Source organism: Heloderma suspectum, chromosome 1 (assembly GCF_057233095.1).
Source record: "Heloderma suspectum isolate Gila_16-S chromosome 1, 16-S_ref, whole genome shotgun sequence".
NCBI lineage: Eukaryota > Metazoa > Chordata > Lepidosauria > Squamata > Helodermatidae > Heloderma > Heloderma suspectum.
In genome coordinates, this window is record NC_139458.1 from 340,456,430 (window position 1) to 340,477,954 (window position 21,525).

The following is a 21,525-nucleotide window of genomic DNA, read 5'->3' on the forward strand; positions in this document are numbered from 1 at the left end:
TGCCAATTCTTAATGAAACACCTTTCCACTGTAGTAGCCTCTTTCAAAGCCTACAGAATACAAACTAGTTACATTAGTCAAGGAGTTCAAAATGAAAATGCCAACAGGAAGGAAATTAATGGTGTAAATGAAATTCATATGTTCTGTGGGGAGCTACTAACAAGCATTTAACTTGCCTATCAGATAGTAATTAGCATGTAGCACATAGTATTAAGCATCATCTAAAAAGCTGCTACATTAACTCGCGGAGAGGGGAAGGGATATCTCTTAAAACAACCAATATGCAGAGGCAAAACCACAAAGCTTATTGGTTAAAAGCAGATGAGTAATTAACTATATAGGGTGAAATGCAAGTACCATTCCTTTCAAGTTAATACCAACCATATATGAATGTGATCCAAGCATTCCAACTCATTTAAAAACAGTACAGGGGCATTTATTTGAACAAGTATGGCATAGTCATTTCCTTTGGTCTGTGCTTATTGACAAGTGATAACAAAGTAGTATCATTTTAATAGAAAATACTCTGTAATCAACCAGTTCACAAGATTGAGCCATGTGTTCACTTGCCAAGTTCCAGGAATAAACCTCAACCCGGCACAAGTCTTGGACACTTGCATGCCCCTTATCCTCGCCACAAGAAGAAAGTAAAAAATGAATGTGACTGTTCTGCATTTATTTAAACGCTATATATCTCTGGCACGCATTTTGTCTCTGGAAATTATGGGGGGGTGTTTAAAAAATTAGGAATCACAGATACACTGCATTCAAATAAATTCTGTTCACTCATCTTTTCCAAGCCATGAGGAGGAATGGATATGTGCACTCCTGAGGTGAAATAAACAGGCCTAAATCATTAAGTTAGGATTTCATGAGAAATGGGAGAAATACACTTTTTCCATGTTCATTTCAGCTCAGAGACAGATAATGTATTCATATAAAAAAGGCTGGAAATACAGATAAAAAATGAAAGTCATATAAATGTGGACTAGCAGATTATTTTGTATCTTTGTGGGTCAACAATACATAACTAAATGAAAGATACATAGTACTGTGTTCTAATATGGATATTAATATGGAAGGGCATTCTCAGTACTTATTTGTATGTATAACATAAAATACACATTCCTTTGTATAATCATGCAATGCAGACCATTCCCCTTATTAAAAATATAAAAAGTACCATCCACAGAAAATTAAATGGCCTTAAGCAGAAATGAAAACAAAAGGGGCTTAACAATACTTAAGAAAATGTCTTTTTATTACAGCTACACTATTTATTCTGTTTCCTCTCTCTGGTTAAACAACCCAGAGTTAACCTATGATTTATTCTTGGATTAACTCTGGGTTATTTAATCCCTAAACAACCCAGTGCCTGGGTTCAGACAACACAAGAGCAGCCTACGATTGGGGTTAACGTAGGTTGTAAAATAAAACCAAAAATGAGAAGTGCACCAGAGACAGTGCACTTGCTTGCTTCCAGCAAATCGTGGGTTAATTACATGCGAATGTAACGGGTTTGTTTTCCTTTCTATGAAAGTCAATTGAGCATTCCTTCATACATAAGAGCAGAATGAGAGTCTTGGGATTCAGCTCCCATGTGCATAAATGAACTCAGTCAAGAACTGGGATGTGTGTGCAATGCGTTCCATTACACTTTAGAAATCTATTCAATAAATGACCGCAAGATGGAACCAGTGTTGCACATTAGATATTCCAAGTAAAGGTTAGTCAGTTTCTTCTCAGGGTAATTTTCCCTTCCAACTACAGCTCTCAAAGTTTGTTTGTTTGCTTTAAATAGGCTGCTTTCTAAAGATCTGTAACAAAAGACAGCATTTGTAAAAGAACATTTTCATTGGTGTAGTTCAGTGAAATTTGTTAAAATTACTCATTAACGGAGCTTTCTTTTTTTTTTTAAATCAGGGTAGAATGGGTTGGGGTGGAAATTGTCTGTATTGCACTTCTCAACTGACAAATCAGTTTGCCAAAAAATAGTCCATCTTCAACTGGATTATGGCACTCTATAATCCAGCTATTGTCATATGTTTTGCCATATGACTGATAAATTTTGTTTACTTGCCAGTTTAAGCCAAGCTTGCCATGAAGCATTAGAGTTGAGCCTCTGTCCCAAACTGCACCATTTAATCAGCGAAGAGTAAAAAGAGATGGAGGGCAGAGAGAATGAAACAAAAAGATACACAGAGAAAGCAATAGTATATGTTAAATCAAGCAGACTGAGAGCAACAGTACAATATAAACAAGGGGTCTCTTGGTACAAAGAAGGGGGCAAAGGCTGACAATCTTATGGAATTGGATTTTGTTGTTAGCAAAGTTTAGTTTCAAAATTAGTAAAAGGTTATTACAAAGCAACAGAAGAAGCATATTTATGATGTATTTTAACTACATATTACTGGCATCTAAAGTATGTTTCTTTAAGAATTAAAATAATAATCATCAACATTATGCATTATGGGAGAACTATATTAAAGAAACTACAAAGAATAATGGATGAAGCAACACAAATAAGGCAATTTAATCAATACCTGTGAATGGCTGCAAAAAGATCCTCAGTAGTCCTTGGTCTAGTTGGCACTGCCACCACCTCATTGCCTTCCCCATAATTAGGGCTTTGCAATAAAAAGCTGTTCACTGCATCTGATTCAAACACCTCAGCTAAAATACAAGTATGAAAGGGGGAAAAAAGTTATCACAGGTCAGTAGCCAACAGAACAAACAAACAAATACAGTTTGTAAATTTCTTTAAATACACACAACTATACTTCTATCTTTTTACTGACAACAGCAACAAAATTGTATTGAGTAACTGCAATCTGCGAGAAGCTTTTGTTTACAAACAACATAAAACTCTCTTTGGGGTTTTGGGGGTTCCTCTTCCCCCCAATAATGGCTACCATTACTGTCTCAACTTAAAAGCTACAAACTCATCATACCAGGACTTTTTAGAATAGGAATACGGTTGACAAAAAAACTGATCTTAAATGAAAAAGGCAGTAGGGATTCTTTACACATAACTGACCCAAGCTCTGTCATTTTCCTTGAGATCTGGATGTATCTGCACAGAGGGGTTTTTAACAAAGTGGATACAATAACCCTCCCCACCCCCAAGTATATCCGGTCACCAACACACTAGGTGAAGATGGGGAACAAAATGGAAAACAGCCTTACCACTTTCATCGCTTTGAGACAGGTGCCTGTCTGCTCGGGAGATGCTGTCTCCGTTTCTGTCAGACCGGCTTCCACCGCCTGGTCCAGGCTGTTGCTCCTGCTTGGGCTGCAGTGTAGAGACACTGGTTTCCAGGGTTTCACAGGAGGTGGAACCTGCAGCTCCTCCTTCCGGAAAAAGGCTGCCTGAGTCCATTTCATAAGAACAGGGTCCATCTGAAGGATAATCTTTAGCCTGACAGTGCTGTGCAACTACAGCATCCCTTGTAGTTACACTCGGAGAGCTTCTGACGGTTTCACCCACTTCAGCTATTTTTTCTGCTGTAACATCAGGTTGTGGGGGTGGCACAATCAGGAACAGTTTGGGTTTCTTTGAAACAGGTGGCGGCTTCTTGTTTGGCGATATACCCTGAGGCTTGTTGAGAGATCCTGGCTGTCCCTGAAGTGATGAACTTGCAAGATCAAAGTGAGAACCTTGGATCTGCACTGGTGCTTCTTCAGCCCTGGCTGGCGGTAAATCACTGGCAACTGAGTTAGCTAGACTGGCTGCATTGCCAGGCATTTTACTACGGGTAAGTTCAGGAGTACTGCCACTGCAACCTGGATAAGGCCTTTGACTGGGGCTGTAAACAAAGCCTTTCTCAAACGCTCTATGCGGTTTTACCTCATCTTCATCCAGGCTGTCGCTGCGTCCTACTGACACACATGGTTTTAAAGGCGACTGAGATGCGAGAACTTCAGTAAATTTTTCCTGAGAATTGGTTTTGCAGTCTGATTCAACTGACTGTTCAGCCTCTGACATAGCAGCTTTCTTCACAGATCTCAGCTGCACCATTTGTAGCACTTGGGTGGTTACTAGAGGCATTGCAGGCCTAGTGGGAACGTCCTTATTTAATGGTGGTTTGATCGTGTTGGGACAAGGACCTTCCTGATTATATTTCTTGAAAGAATATGGTGCATGTTTATATGCATCTTTTGTGAGCTTGGGGTCCAAGGGTGGTGCTGGTGGAGGAACTGAAGAAGGGGAAGGAGGTGGAAGAGGAGGAGATGGGACAGGTTGTGATGAAGGGAAGAAATGACTCGGTGATCTATCTTGACAATTAAACCATGGAGCACTCTGAGGAAATGATACATCTAGAACAGCTTCTGGCGGAGGTGGTGGGAAACTGGGAGATTCCAGTGGAAGAGGCAGATCAATAACATCTGTTAAGGGGGGCGGTGGGGGAGGAAAAAGATGATCAGCAGGGTCTGGTGACATTAGTTGAGAAGGAGCAACTAGAGGGAAGCTCAGGCCTGGATCGGATTTCTTCACACTCACACTCCCTTCAGCAGATGTATTGGAAGAAAGAGATGTGGAGGAGGAAGACATTGAAACTGAAGATAGCAGGGATGACTTCCTTTCAGGCACTTTAGGCTTCATCTTGGTTTTCCCATTCCCCATTGACAGAGATTTTAGAATGACAGGCACTGGCGTAAGTGCGGTGGGTGTGTTGGATTGGCTAGAATAGCCACTGGATGGTGATGTAACTCTGTGTGACTTTTCTGGAGAAGTTGTCTTTGGTTTGGTCAACCCACTGGGCACATGCGGTGCAGAAGCCCTTGACCCGTCATTAAGGCAGCTGACGTTATAATCATTCAGCTTGGGTGCATTATTAGCTGAATGAAGTACTGGGGATTTTAAATGATCGTCAGGCATCCCAGGACAGTCACTGCAGTAACCCCACTGATCAGCATACTCTGACCTGATACTGCTTGTCTCACTCTGGGAGGGTGTGACAGCACAGATGGAGTACACGTTCAGGCCTGCTGCAGACATCATGCTGCTGCTGGCACTCACGGAGCTCTGACTACGAGAGCGCAGCACCCAAGGGTCATCATAATCACTGCTGGGACTTTGAGATGGTGAGCTGCCATTTTTGCACTTGAGGTTCAATTGCAGGGAGTGTTGCAGGCTAGCAATCAGCATGTCATCCAGTACTTGCCCACTGGACTGAGCTTTCTTCTTGGGGATCCTTCTAAGAGAGTCTGTTCTGGATGGTGGCAGAGGTGGCTTCTTTGCCTTCTTTAAGGAGATGCTTCTGGAGAGGAACTTGTCGCTGCAGTATGACAAGTCTCCCAGAGATTTCTTCTCAACCCCATCAAACACATTAATGACACTATGCCTGGGATTCCCAAAGCCATTATTATTATTGCAGGTTTTACCAGACTTGAGGCCTGAGTCCACATGCATGGAAGTATAATAGCCATCATGGTCCACGGAATATAAAGAGCTTGAGTCTTCCTTGGCTGAGACTCTTTCCAGGCTGCCAGTACTCAAGTTGCTCACAGGTGTGGAGCACCCTGGAGTGGCACAGCTGGGCTTGTGTAAGGGTGTCTCCTCATTTCTAGCATGCTTGAACCCACAATGCTCTGTGCTATTCTGAACTTTGCCCTGTGTTTTCTCCACCGAGTAACCTGATTCACTCCTGCTGTCACTGTCCTGAGAGTGGCTTGGAAAGCCATTGAGATTGTTCCTGCAGCTGTAAGTCATATTTTGGGGGGCATTTTCCACAGTTCCTGCACCACTGAGACACACCCCTGAATCTCCAAGGGCAAGCACCATCACAGCATTTGATGAGATAGTAATGTCTGAGGGCTGTGAGTGATGCGTTGAACTGGTCTCACTCCAGGTATCACTAGAATGATGCTGTTGATCTTTTTTGCTTGCTATGCTGTTGGCAACATCTCTAGGCTTTGAATATGAAGAGGAGTTCGTGATTTTACTATCCATTGATCCAGCACTCTGTGTGGTGTGAATAACAATCACCTCTGAAGAGGATGACAGGGTAGCATTTGGTATGATGTTGGCTGAATATGTAGTATGTGGCGAGACCGTGCATGCTGGGCTTTCTACTTGTTCACCCTCAGAGCTCCTTACTTCTTGGGACTTTGGCCTTTGAAGCACACCTGTCCTGCTGCTATTCCTCATGTAGTCTATACTATTGTCCACTTGCAATTTGCTTATTCGGTGCGACAAAGCTCCACCTTCTGTTGACTTAGAGAGGCTATGCCTACGTTCCAGTAACTGCAGGGACACTCTTGCCCCAGACCGAGGTAGACTGTGAAAACCCAGGTCATTGTTTAGGCGAGAAGCAAATACCACCCCAGCAGAATCGCTCATCACAGACATGTTTCCAGAAGAACTGGACAACTGTGACATCTGGGCTGCAATTCCTTGACCTTTCTGTGCACGTATTCGCCTCACTGAAGGTGGCACCACTTTGACTTCCTCTGTCTGACAGCTGGAGTCCTTGGTGTCACACTGCTGTAGAGAAGAGCGATAGCTATCAAGTCTTCCTAGCGTGGAATAGTGATCAGGGACACATAAAGAATGGCCACGGAAGTCACTTTTACCAGTGCCAACTGTTGAATTTAAAATGAAACAACTGTTACACAAATGACCATTTCAACACATTTAGACTGTAGTGTTCATTAACAAAATACATATCAAAACGTCCGATTTAATTTGAGGCTGTGGCGGTTATAAATATGTTCATTTGTTCCAAAGATCAGCAAGAACCTTAAGTCTGTTTACATTTACATTAATGACTCTCCTATCATGCTGTTGGGATTTTTAAAAATTGATATGAAAATAGCTGCCATTATCCAGCCAAAAGCTGAAGTCCAACTGGAATCAACCAGCCTACTTGGCTGCCCTAGCACTTCACTTTAAATACATTTAAAATCATATCAGCCATTGTTCTTGTTGCATCCGGCAGTCCATAATGCTTGTCACAATATGCTACAATATTTTATATACATTACATAAAATATCACATTATCTTTAATCCCTGGAATGAACAAGCAAGAAAATATCAACAATAGAGTGAGACAAGCTGTTTCCTACTCTTCCGCTTTCCAAACTCTGACCATGACTTCATGTTGTATCTTCCATTCACAAGCACTACAGGATTCCATGAAATCCACACAGTTCCACAAAAACTATTTTTCTACATCATTATTCACTCTTTTTTTAACATTATTATTCTATTTGAATTGTGAATTATTTACGTAGAGCCCCTGCTCTACGTCACAGAGAAAAAATCCAGCCCTAACATGTGCCTTTAAAATCACCGACCTCCTTAAGGAAACTCAGAATAGAGACATTTCAGTGTATTTAATGAAGAAAAACCAAGCACTTAGGCACTGATTTGAAAGGTTCAACCAATTTTCAGTGAATATCAATACAATCATTTAATTTAACTATACCTTGGTCCTACAGACAAGCCTAAGCTTGCTGTTTCCAATTACTCTTGTTTTCACTTGGAATGAGATGTGACCCCAAATTGTGGTTCCACTTTTAAGGATGAACAAAATGTCAGGGGGAAGATGCAAAACCAGCATTGCTCACCACCTACTGAGGCAGACTGTGCTCCCTAATTAGACTGTGTACCAGCTTGGACAACATGACAGCATATCATGGATTAATTAACCCTTGAGGGGCTGAGGCACGTGCTGTCTGCCATTAGGAACATGCAATGCCTGACCAGGGGTTGCCATGGCTTGTCATGTCGTCCCAACCCGGCTGGGGAGGGTTATCCGAGTGTTTAAAAAACCCTCACATAACCCCAGAAAAGACCGTGGGTTATGTGAGGCTTTAACCCTCCAAACCCAGCAAGGGGGGTGGGGGAGTTATGCAAGGGTTTAACCCTCGAATAACCATCCCTGGACAACACAACAAGCACCAGCGCCCCCTGGCCAGGGGTTGCATATTCATAATGTCCCATGACGGGCTGTCGTGTCATCTGAACCAGGTCAATTGGCTGCTGTCTGAAATGCAGATGGAAAGAGGCTGGCCATGCGATACTGACCTGGTTCATACAATTGCAGGATGGTTAATAAGCCAACCCTGTGCATGCCAGCTAGATTTACGGAATTACCCTTGCCAGTGTGACTTATTACAACATCCAAGCCTGGCAAGGGTGGGTGATTAGGGTGGTTAACACACCACCCATAACCCATGGCCTACTTTAGGGTTGCTGGGTGGCTTGTTAACCACCCCAACAACCCACTCTCACCAGCTTCGGACATCACAACAAGCTGTGCTGGTGTGGGTAATTATGCAAATCCAGCCAGCATGCAACCGGCACACACAGAGTGGTTAACAAGCCACCATGGCTTATTAACCACCCTGCGATTGAGCGGATCCACTGTGCGGGTGGCAGTATGACAGAGCAGTTCCAATGAAAATCCAAATCTCCTTCTTTCAAGTTGGCCACATTCTGAGACCATACGAACTCAAGTGACAAAAAGATGTATTAATCTAAGATGACTGAGAGCTTGTTTAAGTGGTTTGTCTACTGCTGCAGAAAACCAGCATATCACATAAAGTGGTGGGGCACGTTCTAGGACAGCCTTTCCCAACCTGGTACCCTCTAGAATGTGTTGGGCTACAATCCCCATCATTCCCAATCAGCATGGCAATGCCAGCTGGGGATGATGGGGATTGTAACCCAACACATTCTGGGGGGCACCAGGTTGGGAAAGGCTGTTCTAGGATGAACCTGAACAGCCTTTCATTTCAATTGACATGAAGCGTTGAGTACACCATTACCCATTGTGAACTGAGACTTTGACCTCAAATACAACCAACATTCTCCTGACGCTGCACAGTTCTGGGGAAGAACTGCAGTGAGCGGTCTTTCAATGCAGCTTGTTTGCCATTACTGATTGTTTTAACTGAGGAACACTAAAGGTGTCTCTACATTAAGCAAAAAACCCACATCCTTACAGGGGCTCTTTGCTTTCGGTTTCTTTGTGGGATTAGGAGGGGCTCCTTTACATGGCAGACATGTGGTTTGAACTGAAGAAGCACCTCCCTCCCTCCGTGGCATGTGTGCAAAGGAGTGGGATGTGTGAGTCTTATTTATTTTATTTATTTATTAAATTTATTAATCGCCCATCTGGCTGGTCACCCAGCCACTCTGGGCAATGTACAGCATATAATAAAACAGTTTAAAGACAATAAAATTCTACAATAAAAACATTTTCTAAAATACCCTAACCCACCCCAAATGCCTGCCTGAACAACCACGTTTTTAATGCACGGCGGAAGCTCATTAAAGAGGGGGCATGGCGGAGTTCCTTAGGGAGGGAGTTCCACAGAGTGGGGGCCACCACAGAAAAGGCCCTCTCCCTCGTCCCCACCAGTCTAGCTGTCCTGGCTGATGGGACAGAGAGAAGGCCATCCGAGGCTGATCTTGTTAAGCGGCCTGCCTGGTGTTGCAGGAGGCGCTCCTTAAGATAGGCTGGGCCAGAACCATATAGGGTTTTAAAGGTCGAAATCTTGAATTTGGCCCAGAAAACAACTGGTAACCAATGCAACTCCTTCAGCACTGGAGTGTTGTGATCTTGCCAGCGGCTGCCTTTAATCAGGCGAGCCGCCGCGTTCTGTACCAGCTGCAGCTTCCGAACTGTCTTCAAGGGTAACCCCACATAGAGCGCATTACAGTAGTCTAAACGAGAGGAGACCAGGGCATGTACTACTGATGGGAGTAGATGGTCAGGAAGGGGCGCAGCCGCCGTATTAGATGTAGTTGATATAGCGCTGTCCAGCTCACAGCTGACACCTGAGCTTCCATGGACAGCTGGGAGTCCAAAATGACCCCCAGGCTGCGGACCTGGTCTTTCAAGGGTAGCCGTACCCCATTCAACACAAGGTCAACATCCCCCAGCCTCCTCTTGTCTCCCACCAAAAGTACCTCGGTCTTGTCAGGGTTCAGCTTCAGCTTATTCCTCCCCATCCAGCCACTCACCGTCTCCAGACATTTGGACAGGGATTCTACGGCCAACCTTGGTGAAGATTTCTTGTTTTCATCACTTAACTTGTGCTGTACTGTTTCCTCACAGCCTCCAGGAAAGCTACGACTTACTTCTGCATAGATGTAAGATTGTGCTGTGAGGCTGCAACCCTTGGCACACTTACTTGGGAGTAAGCCCCACTGAACTCAATGGGATGCTTTGAATCAACAGAGGATGTTGATTCTGAGCTTGGTGGGGTGGGGGATCACATCTGTCTTCCTTTGTTGTAGGGAGCCATTTCACCCTCTTCTCCCTCTGATCGAGAAATGTGCTCAAGCATTTACAAGGCAGATACATGGTTTGAATCTCCTTCCTCAGCAAGTGCATAGTGCTACAGCGGCATTTCACACTGCCGATATCCCATATTTTAAAAACAAAATATTCCAGCTTATCTCTGATCTTTTTGAAAGTGGGATAAACAGGAAAAGGTGCAGGAGACGTCCTGGAGGTTGACAACATCATGTAAAGGACCCGCAAACTTCCATAAGTGGCCATCAAGAGCATGCAATAAATTGTTCATGTAGAGACACCCTAATAAACTTCTGAGGAAACTCGGGCTTCCCCAGAACACAGTTTGAAAGCCATTGAGCTAAGAGCAAATCTTTCAGACCATTTATATCCTTATGCATCATTGCATTAAAATATGATTAAAATAGCAATTTTTGAACAGCATTTTTTTGGGGGGGACTACTCCAAGTTGTACTGTGATGGTGTAAAAAACAGAAAAGGAGCAAGGAGAGCTTTGTTATCTGAAGTGCTGCAGGTCACTGAAAAGGAACAACACAGACATTTGGAAATGCCTGCTTCTGAGCTGCTCTTGAGAGTTTTTATGGCATGTCAGATAACGAGTTCTCTCCCAGAGCCTTTCAGTACTCTTAATTGTTCAATGCAACTGGACTGTGAAAAGTAAGGGCGTTCTTTCCATAAATTTTAATATCTCTTTAAGCTACATACACTCGTTGTTTTCCTTGGCATACAGCACACTAATACGAAAGAGAATAGAAGACTGGAAAGAAAAGTTAAGGGCAAGGCCATTTATGAAACATTAACTTGCTTTTACTCTTTCAATTCAAATAAAATTAAACCTTTACACATATTTTCATGCATTTTGCCTGCTCTTAAAGTATTTTTGTTTTTTAAAAAAGCAAAAGCCCTGATCCCACTGAAGTCAGTATGGTTTTACCAGGAACTTCAATGCAGTGAGAACATGACCTTTAGAATTTTTCCAGAATAATGGGCTCAAGTGAGAAATATTATGTCTATTCAACTACTGGCAAGCAGCCTGATAATTCTCAACAATAGGACTTTATCAAAAGGCCTATAGCAACAACAGCCAATCAAATAAGGAAAAAAACACTCATAGGGACAATTGTGAAATTATATCTACTTTTTGAAGTGAGAAAAATGAGCATTTTGCCAAGTGGCACAAATTATTTTTTATTTAAAGCCAAGGATGGGCACAACATAAAACTGCATGGAAAGGTGTTACACACCTGTCTCCATCCTTTAAAGGTGAATGCACACCACCACACTTTTCACATGCATCAATAGGGGTCATATGAAAATTTCATCACGTTAAGAGTCCTTTACAGTGCAATCCTACGCATGTCTACTGAGCAGTAGTAGACTTGTGTTCAATGGGACTTTCTGCCAGGTAAGCGTGTTTAGGATTGCCACCTTAGCCATATGAAGGCAGTACTTGTATGAGTCGGCAACCCACGGCCAGCCTTTATGAGAATTAAGAATTCTATGAAATCTATGAGAATGTCATAGGCCATTCTCTGTCTGGCCTATGACAGGCCCATCCACTTTGCATGCAACCTGGTTGATCAGCTAGACTGCAGAGAAAAGACCACCATTCTGGCACTGCTCTTAGTAGCACCGGGACAGCAACCCCAGTGCAACCAGGCCAATGCAGAAAGGACTGTTAGTCATCAAATGCCAGGGAAATATATGATGGTGTCTGGGGTCAGAGCAAAGGATACTAACAGCTGGGCATACCAAATAGGTATGGATGATTTTTGTTAAATCCATTCCATCTGTGTTTCGTGGATTGTCAGGTGTCTTTTTCCCCCACTATCCACTCTTCGGTGGAATCTGATTTTTTTTTTTTTAGGAATGCACAAGAATGTAATTCCACGCGTGCAAGTACAGATTAGCACTAATGCACATTAGTGCAAGTGCGAATTTGCACAAATCCCGCCCTGCAAGTTAAAAAACGGTCTGCAAGTCTGTGGAATCCATGCAACTCAGAAAAAGCCGGTCCGCTGTGGAATCCACAGGTCGGATTCATAAAAATCTAAATTCATTTGAATCCATTGAGGATTTTTCTGACATCCCTAGTACTAAAGTCTAGGATGGTAGAGGGCTGAGAGGAGCTTGCTTCCAGTAGAGGGAGCAACTGGAAGTTCATTTGCACTAATTTGTGGATCAGTTGAGCTCAGTTAGACCCAAGCTACTAAAGAAAAATGCAACATCATGGTTGGCAAAATTTACTTGAAGCCCCATCAATTTTGTGCATCATGTCCCATACCTTAATGGTGCTGACATCAGGTTTCATGCAGCTGGCATTATTCCATGCCAAATAAGGGTAGAACCTCACCCAAACCACTGCAGACCCTAAGAGCAGTAAGACCCCTGAAATGTATGATGAGCACTTTAAGTCCTACTGTATATAGGCATCTGTGTATTGTAAATCATTTGTGTGCAGCTACTCACAGTGACTTAGCACGTCATGGATACCTGGGATTTGTTTAAACCCTAGGTAGTCATGAACAAGCTACCCAGGTCCCGGATACCAGCCCACTCCCACTGAGCTAAACAACCCAGGGATGCCCCTTCCTTGGGTTGTTTAGCATGATGTCTGAATGCATAATTGTTGGGTTGTTGGGGGAAGAGCAACCCAGTTTGGGTTGAACAATCCTCAGCGATGTTGGTGTGGCATTCTCCCCTTGACATTTTGTTCATCCTAAAAAGTGGAACCATGACTTGGGGTGACATTTCATCCCAAGTGAAAACAAGAATAATTGGAAATGGCAAGTTTAAGCTTGTCTGAAGTGGACGTGGGCATGGGGGGATTTGTAGGAGGTTTTCACCTTGAACAGGGTGATATAAACAAGCGCTAGAACTATAGAGCTGAAGGGAAGAACATTATGCTCTTTAAAGGACCCCTGCTGTCTAGCAAGAGGAATTGGATGGGCACTGTAGATTCACCACAGAAGGCCTTGGGGGGCATCAGGCTCTGCCCTGAACCCTTAAGACTTTACCCAACACTCTGCCCACATTAGGAGCCCAGGACTGTGTGGGTGCACTTTTTGTCCAAAAACAGTCTGCCCCAGTAGAATTCCCTGGGCCCCACCAATATAAATTTTCTGGATATAGCCCTGTCCCTAGGTCTGGGTGGAGGGCAAGTACAACTATCCTTCTCCACATGACTTACTAAATTTGCAGTGCAAATTATAAATGGCCTAGAAGCAGGAATAAATTAAGCAGTTCCTGGATAAGAAAAGGTAAGTGCACGAAGAAAGGAATGATTGAAAATTAATGTTAATCTCTTCACATCGCTCAAAAAACAGCAGTTTGGTCACAATCTAGTCAAGATACTTATCATTTATGGCTAGGATCCACAGAACCATGCAACTAGTTTTGTGCACCTAAGGAGGCTTGTCTTTCTCAAAAAGCAGCTTTGCATGCCTGAGGATAAATCATTTTTGAAACTAAGAACACTTTCAAAAGAACTATATGATATCGCACGAGGATCTGTAAAATCCCTACTGTGTGCGATTTGGACATGACTGAAGTAGCTCTTCAGATCCAGCCTATACTTTAGATGTTTGTACATATTCACGAACACTAATCTTCCTTTAGCATCTATTTTCTTTCGAAAGCACTTTCATAGTTATTATTCTCTATTCTTTAATAACTACCAACTCCAGTTCTTGATATATGCATAACTATACTTAGTATGAACTGTACAGCTACTACAAGGCTCTGTTGAAATAATGCAGAACCCACAATGATGTTTTGATCAAATACCAAAAACCTTGACAGAAAAGAAAACCTACAGTATGCATTATTACAGTTTTATTTTAGCCACTCAGTATCACAGTATAACCCCATAAGAATATGTCAATTGTAATCTAGCAATCCTAATTCTAAGCCATATTCTTCGAATCTTATCTTTGTCAAGTCAGTTCACGCATAATGACAACCTGTGCATTAAACAACTCATGGGCTTTCAGGGCCGAGCAGAAGAGGACGGGCGCACTGCCTGAAGCACAGCAGCCACTTCCACTTTTAATCAACAGCCTATGATTGGCCTGTTCATAGGCTGTTCGGTGTGATGTGCAAACCCAGAGGGTTGGGTTGTTTAGGGGCTAAACAACCCAGGGGTTAACCCAACAACAAACTATGGGTTAACTGTGGGATTGTTAACTAAACAACCTACGAATGAGCTGATTGTAAGTTGTTGATTAAAAGCAGAAGTGGCTGCTGCTCTCTCCTGTTTGTGTACGACAACCCACGGGTCATTTAAACTATGGGTTGTCATTACATGTGAACTAAGTCTGTGTGTCCATTTTAGCTTCCTACAACAATTTCATCAACAACTGAGCCACAACTTGATTTCCTTTCAGATGTTAATCAGACACGTGTACGTTTGTTTTTCAATAGTTCATTTGCACTTACTTTATAGTGCACTTAATGAAGTCATCCAGGACTTATAAAGCCGGTGTGAGTATATTGCCCATAAAGAAACCAAACTGTTTGCCATCATTAAGCATGGGCTTTCAATTCCATTTTTTAAAGCATTAAAGAAGACTACTATTGATTTTATTCCTCCCCATCCACATAACAAAATTTGAGACAAATGGCCACATAGTTTTATATCCAATGATAAAAAGCTATCTCATGTTTGCTCAAGTTTCACAAGGCCAAGAAATTGAAAGCTAAGGCTAATGTCTTAACAGATATGCCCTATGTTCAGTAATGATGTTGTGCAATCACAAATTCTGATTGCTTACAACTTGCCCTCCATACAGCCATACTTTTCTTTGGTGCTTCAGGCCCAAATCCAAATAGGGAGGACAGAATGCATGGGACCAGCAAAGATGACCCACGTTGCCTTATGAAGCATCTGAGTTTTACTGTATTGCTAGAAGAATCCTTCTGTGAGTTGATCTATTGCCTGTTTGTTGCTTACATCAGTAACTGGCAGGATGGGTTAAAGAGTGGGAGATGGTGGTCTCCTCTGATGCAGTAGGGGTGAGAGTGGTAGTGCTGCTAATGACTTGGGGTGTGGTGCTTGTAGCTGTACTTCTTGGCATCATTGCAACTGAAGATGTAGCTAGTAATGAAAATGTCAAAGCAAGTTTTAAAAATAATCCATCTATTGCATAGATTTTTTAAGTGGCACCAAGAAAAGGTGGGGAATGTACTGATTTTGAGCAGGAATGGGTTACTTGATTATTTATATTTCAGGACATTTGTAGGTCTGTGTTTCTTCCCCTCTCAAAGATGCTCACAGGGACTTACCTAGAGTATCAAGGCAGACAATTGAGCTCACAAACCTTAGCCCACACATCTTTTCTGTTGTGAAGTGATATTGGGGGGATGCAATCTGAAGCAAAGAAGTGGTATTCTGGAAAAGGGTGCTTAACCCCTCTTACCACCTCTTTTCAATTGCAACACAATACCACCCAGACCGTTTTATTGCCACCATGCATCTCAGGTTCCAAAGCAATGGCAGATGTCCTGCCGCATGCCTGCTTGCAGCACGACAACTCAGCATGATACAGAATGTTTATTACATTGCAGTTCCAAATCAAGGATTAGAAACGTGAACTCTCATGTCATGCAGTCTTACTGTAGTGAGACTTAAACCCAGCCTTCCACAGTCTGGTGCTCTCCAAATGTGTTGGACAACAACTCCCATAATTTCCAGCCAGCATGGCCAGCTGGGGAAGACTGGCTTAACCCATCCTACTAGCTACTGTTGTAAGCAACAAACAGGCATGGGTCAACTTACAGGAGAATTCCTCTTGGTATGTCTTCCGTTGATGTGTTAATGCCTTTTTATTTATACAGACTTTTAATTTGCCTGCTTAGACATTTGTATTCTACCCTGCTGTTTTTATCTGGTGTGATTGTCTCAGTTTTATTGATATTTAAGTTAAAGATACTGGTTTGGATTTTTACACATTCACAATGGCTGTATTGACTAGGAAGCAAACATGGAAAAAAAACCTTTTGTACAAGTTATGCTATGAATGATACCTATTTATCCCAGTTATTAGGATAATTTTCTTCCACTGATCACACAATATACTGAAGTACACTTTTGTTAAAAGATTTCAATGAGGAAAAATACTGTTTTCAGACCAATTAAGGTTTGCATTCAACTAAGGATTACATTCAATGCTAAACATAGCAGCTGTATGTCAAGTAATCTCCCCTCTCCTCATAATGTATGGTCAGATTTAGCCACACCATTTCCCCAGGTTTCCCCACTATCAGCAGCCAACGATGTGGAGCAAGTAAGGGAAACAATACAGGACCATCAGACTAAATGTTTCAGAAAAAGGGCAGAAAACACAACATAGCATATGCTTTTTGCCAGCACTCTCTGGGTCAAGTGTCACATGTAGTTCTGCTCTGAAGCACCCTTAAATAAAAAGTTGAGTTGAGTTCAATAGATAATTCACTACATTCACTTGCATGACTTTACTTTCCAAAAATAAGACCATAAAAATGGTAGAATAAACCTACAAGTCTATCAACAGCTCTATCAAATAACCCTGGTGGATCATGGCCATCAGTTTCTCATTTACAACTGACTAGAAAATTATTTCTTTGGAATAAGTACTGAAGGAATGTAAACTACCATCTGTGTCATGCACTTTGTTCTCACTGCTGCAATCCACTGTCAGGGTGTTCCGAGTATGATGGAATATGTGGCTATTCTGAGGAATACCAAATGGTCCACATTAGGTTGTAAGATGTGGATAGATGCTTAGGCATTAGAAAGACCAGCAACAGATTCAGAAAATACGTAATTTAATTTACACTGATGTACCTGTATAACAATTCTAAAGGCCAAGTTCACAGCACTGTCCTGTTACACAAATAACACTCCATATAAAAAACAGCATGTATACTGTCATAACCAACATGCATGTATTTCCTTCACCATATGGACATGTAGAAGGAATATCTCTGTAGGAAAACCATCATGTGTGAAGTAGCCTTGAAACTGAGCAGAACATAGATCTACTTCAGTTGTTATTCTTGAATACATCAATAGCACTACTGATCAACATTGAATTAGGCCAGTTTTAATGCATTATCTTGCAGCCAAATCCAGTTATTAATATTCCCTGCATTATAGGAATAAATATGTTAAATAGATACACTCAAATGTAATCCTGAGACACATCTTTAAGTACATGTGAATAAAAAGCAAAATCTGAAAACAGTTTTTACATTCCTACAGATTTTCATCATCTCAGTACATAAGTTCTGAAAATGACAGCTTTGCATTCAGTAAAATCAGCAAAAAGAAAAATGTAATTTCTAGGGGAGGGGGAGTAATCAATTTATGCATTAACTATTCTTTTTTAATGATCAGGCACATATTCATTTGAAACTTTTAAGAGGCTATCAGACTGTATTGGCTTCATGAGCGCAGGAAAATGTTACGAGTTTAGTTACGGTAAGCAGTGATTATTAATTGGAATGGAATACAGTTCTGATGAGCCATACCTAGCTCTCTTTGGATGTTGTCTGGGATTCCTGTAATAGTCTTTCTCCTTTTCACTTTCTTCGGCCGCCTTACCACAGTGTCTGTGTAAATTAGAGACCTCCGTATGCTGGCTTGGCGGTCAAAATTCTCCCCTGATGTACAGTAGAACAAGCAAAGCACCATTACTTTCAAGCACGCTGACATCATGCACTTTCTTCCACTTGCTTATTGTAGAAATGAAGAAAAGGCATTAATATATGATGTTAGCTCAGTCATACAGAATGGATATACACTGAAGGAAAAGATACAGCATACTGTCACTTTAAGGCTTAAGAATGGAAGGGATTATATGGTCCCATCAAAGGCTTTTGTCTCATCAGACTGAATTTCCATCTGATCTAAACATATCAATAAGCCTTATGGCTTGTACCAATGTTGATCACTTATACATACATTATGTTTTAAGCTTGACCCTTTCATGATGCTTAAGGGAGGGAAAAAGGGAGAGACTGATGCTCTGCTGTACAGATATGACCCCAAGTAATATGTACAGTATAGTAAGCCAAACATTTCCTCATTTGCTCATGACATCGTTAATGCCTTCAACTAAGATTCTAAGCATAGACTTATGACAGCGTGTGCAAGGTGAGGGAGAATTTGGAGAACATTCAGAGATATATGTTTCAGATTTGCCAAACTGAAACGGGCAGAATCCAGCGGGGCACTTACAACTCTGCCGATTCTCTTGTGCCCTGCTGATTTTGTTGCACAAGCGGTGGGCACCGCCAATTCCACTGCACAAGCAGGACCTACTGTTTGTGCAACAACGATTTAGCGCTTCTCAGAGGAAGCCCTGAAATGAGCGGAAACACTAGTTTCTTGATTGGGACAGGTTGGTGGAGCTCCCTTATGTGAGCTCCACCGACCTGCCCCATACCAGAAACGAGCATTTTCACTTGTTTCCAGTTGCCCCGGGAGGAATCTTCCTTCCACAAGCAGTTCCTTCCCACTTGCAGACAGGAATTGGTGGCAGGTAAGGGAATTGGCAGAGGCGTAAGTGCCCCGTTGGATTCTGCCCGAAATGTCTGTACCTCTAAATTCTACTATATTTAAAAACAGTGTTGTTTGTTTTTTTCAATATTGGAGCCCACTGATGGAATCAGAAACAGCTCCCTCAGTACAGTTAAACCCTGATCACTCCCCAAATAGCTGTGCCAATTATCAACAGCATTTACTGAACATTGATATTTATTCTCTCTATCAGGGGTAGGCCTCCGGACACCTTCCTTGGTGAGCGCTCAGATGTCCTGATCTTCTCTCTTTTAATTTATTTCTTCTTGTTTAAGTAACATCTTTTCTTAGCAGCTGGGGTCGCTTCAAAGCAAATGGAGGTCCTCCAGCTGCTGCCACCTTCATTTCCCATTATTGCTTTTGGATCAGATGTGGGACTCAGAGGCATTTTTAGTTAATGAAGGTGGTGGAGGACTGCAGGCAAATACTTTCCTCTGCAGCATCCCCAGCAACCAAGAAAAGGAAGGGGGAAATTAAAAAAAGGACTTCTGTCACTTCTATCTGGGGAGGAGGGGGCCTACAAAGAGCAGTGGATGGATAAGGAAAGCAGTGGGGGAGCTGGAAAGGGCAGCAGTAAGCCAGCTGGGGGCAGGGTTCATGGAAGCCAGTGGTGAGAGGAAGAGCAACAGGAAACCAGGGGGGCTGGGGGAGCCAGCTTAGAAAACCTGGGGGGCTGGGGAAGGCTTTGTGCTTGTATGTCTGAATGGATGGTGGCTGCATGTGCGAAAAAGAAAGAGGAAGAGGGAATGGGTTTAGGGGGGCGTTTGGAGGAATCCTGAAAAAGAGTGACTGTATTTTTGTATGAACTTGCAGTGAGGTGAAGAGGAGAGGGATACATGGTGTGTGAATGTGTGTGTGTGGACAAGAAAGGGGGTGGGGAGAGCATATCTATGAGCCAGGGTGGTGAGCCAGAATGGGTGGTGAGCCAGGGTGACAGAGAGAGAAAAAAGAGGGGAATAAATTGACTGGGAGAGGGTGGGAGGATAAAAAGGGGTTGCCTTCTGTGAAACAGGTTTCTGTTGGCACAGAAAATTGGGTTCAAAGGAATTGGGTTTTTTTGTTCGGGTTCAGACTGCATCTCTGTCTTGTACTCAGTCTTCTTGACAGGGTACTTGTCCTTTACGACTAGCTGCTCCTCCCACTGAAGCCATTTTTTGGTAGTGCACAGGGCAGTTGCTCAAATTGCCAAATGTGCCCATGGGCCCAGAAAGCTTGCCTATCCCTGCCCTATACAGGCTATACTTATACCAAATTATTCCTGCTCTTGTAACCTTAGCTATATTTAATCACCGGCGGCTACTGCATTTTCTAGAGCCACTGAACCCACATGGGTTTCAACAAAATTAAAACCTTACATGCTGTGTGTAAAAGGAGAAAGCCTTATAGTTGACCATATGCTGTATTATAACTGGACCCAGAAGCAGCCCTACAGGTTGAGTCGCTTTAAAAACATTCATTTTTCAATGAGTTAATAACTTGGCCATTTTTATTTTATGTATTTATATCCTGCTGCTTCTTCTGTCATTTGAGGTGGCTTACAAATTAGTTAAAATATACAAGGGATTTAGAGCTAAAATCTCTTTTAAATATTCTCCCTTAAAATACTTTACATTCCCCACATTTTTCTTTATCTTATAAATCTACAGAATGGTTAATACAGATGTTCCTTTTGGCAAAGTTCTATTATACAATAATTTCACTTTGCTTTAATTCAAGTAAAGGAACTTTTTTAAGGTATCTGAATTCTTCCAAATTTTATTCTAATCATCTGGATAGCCAAGTTATTTCTCATTGAAAAGTATCTTTGGCATGTGCTAGACTCCGCCGAGTGTGTGCCATATGTGTCCTCCCTGGACCAGGATAGAGCTTCTGGACTTCAATAGACCTTATGACAAGGAAAATGTGGGGATTACCACTGACTTAAAAGATGCTACACAATGTACACTAATAGGGAGCACATGGGCTTCTCCAGGAGAAAAAGCTAAATGACAGCTGTTCCATCCTCAGTTACCATAATACGCAAAGGATTTGTTTTTCCTTGGATAATATTTGAGCCCAAATATATATTGTTTTTGTTAAGTGAAACCTTTGCAACTCCAACAGCATGGCAGATGAGGGAAGCAAGGAGCATTGGGAGTTTTACAGATTAGGGATTTCAGACCATCAGTCTGCTCGGTTAGGCATGCCGGGGGTGGGGTGGAGCACTTTTGATTGTTTTTCTTTCAACAGCAGTCCCCATCTCACATCACAAAAGCTATTGAAATTCCTCCGATTTTCAAAAGTAGCTGACCATGTGGCTCAGCCTTAATAGGTAGGGAACACTAGCCGGTGCAGGAAAAGGGTTCAAAGTCCCACTGTGCACACAGAACTAGTATCACAGTTGTCTACATTGCACCAAAATCTGTGTTAAGGATACAGTGCCAAGTTTTACAAAGCAATTTGGTAAGTCCAGGAGTATATACAGGGGATTAAGTGATAACTACTTGGTAAGGCTGTAATATTGTTCCCAATGGTTAAGGAGAAGTTTAACACTCCTCTGCTTTACCAGATTTATGATTCAGTTTGCGTGTGTGATAAAATTATCCTCACAATTTAGAAGGATATTACAGATGGCTAGTTTACCAAGTTTTCATCCATATACTTTGGTAAGTTTCCACTTGGTAAAATGGCTGACTATATTCACCCATGATCAT

At 42.2% G+C, this 21,525-nt stretch overlaps 1 protein-coding gene across 4 annotated transcripts in view; it reads right to left on the reverse strand.

Annotated features, from left to right (window-relative positions):
* NHSL1 (NHS like 1) overlaps nucleotides 1–21,525 on the reverse strand; it is a 240,735-nt gene that overhangs the window by 6,758 nt on the left and 212,452 nt on the right. For 2 of the 4 annotated variants that reach the window (XM_084827664.1, XM_084827667.1), the window contains 3 exons: nucleotides 17,782–17,913; nucleotides 3,187–6,585; nucleotides 2,544–2,673 (listed from right to left, as the gene is read on the reverse strand). In XM_084827664.1, the coding sequence (XP_084683790.1) occupies nucleotides 2,544–2,673; nucleotides 3,187–6,585; nucleotides 17,782–17,913 (3,661 nt within the window). The remainder of the gene's footprint in view (nucleotides 1–2,543; nucleotides 2,674–3,186; nucleotides 6,586–17,781; nucleotides 17,914–21,525) is intronic. The other 2 variants (XM_084827665.1, XM_084827666.1) reach the window with 1 other exon arrangement.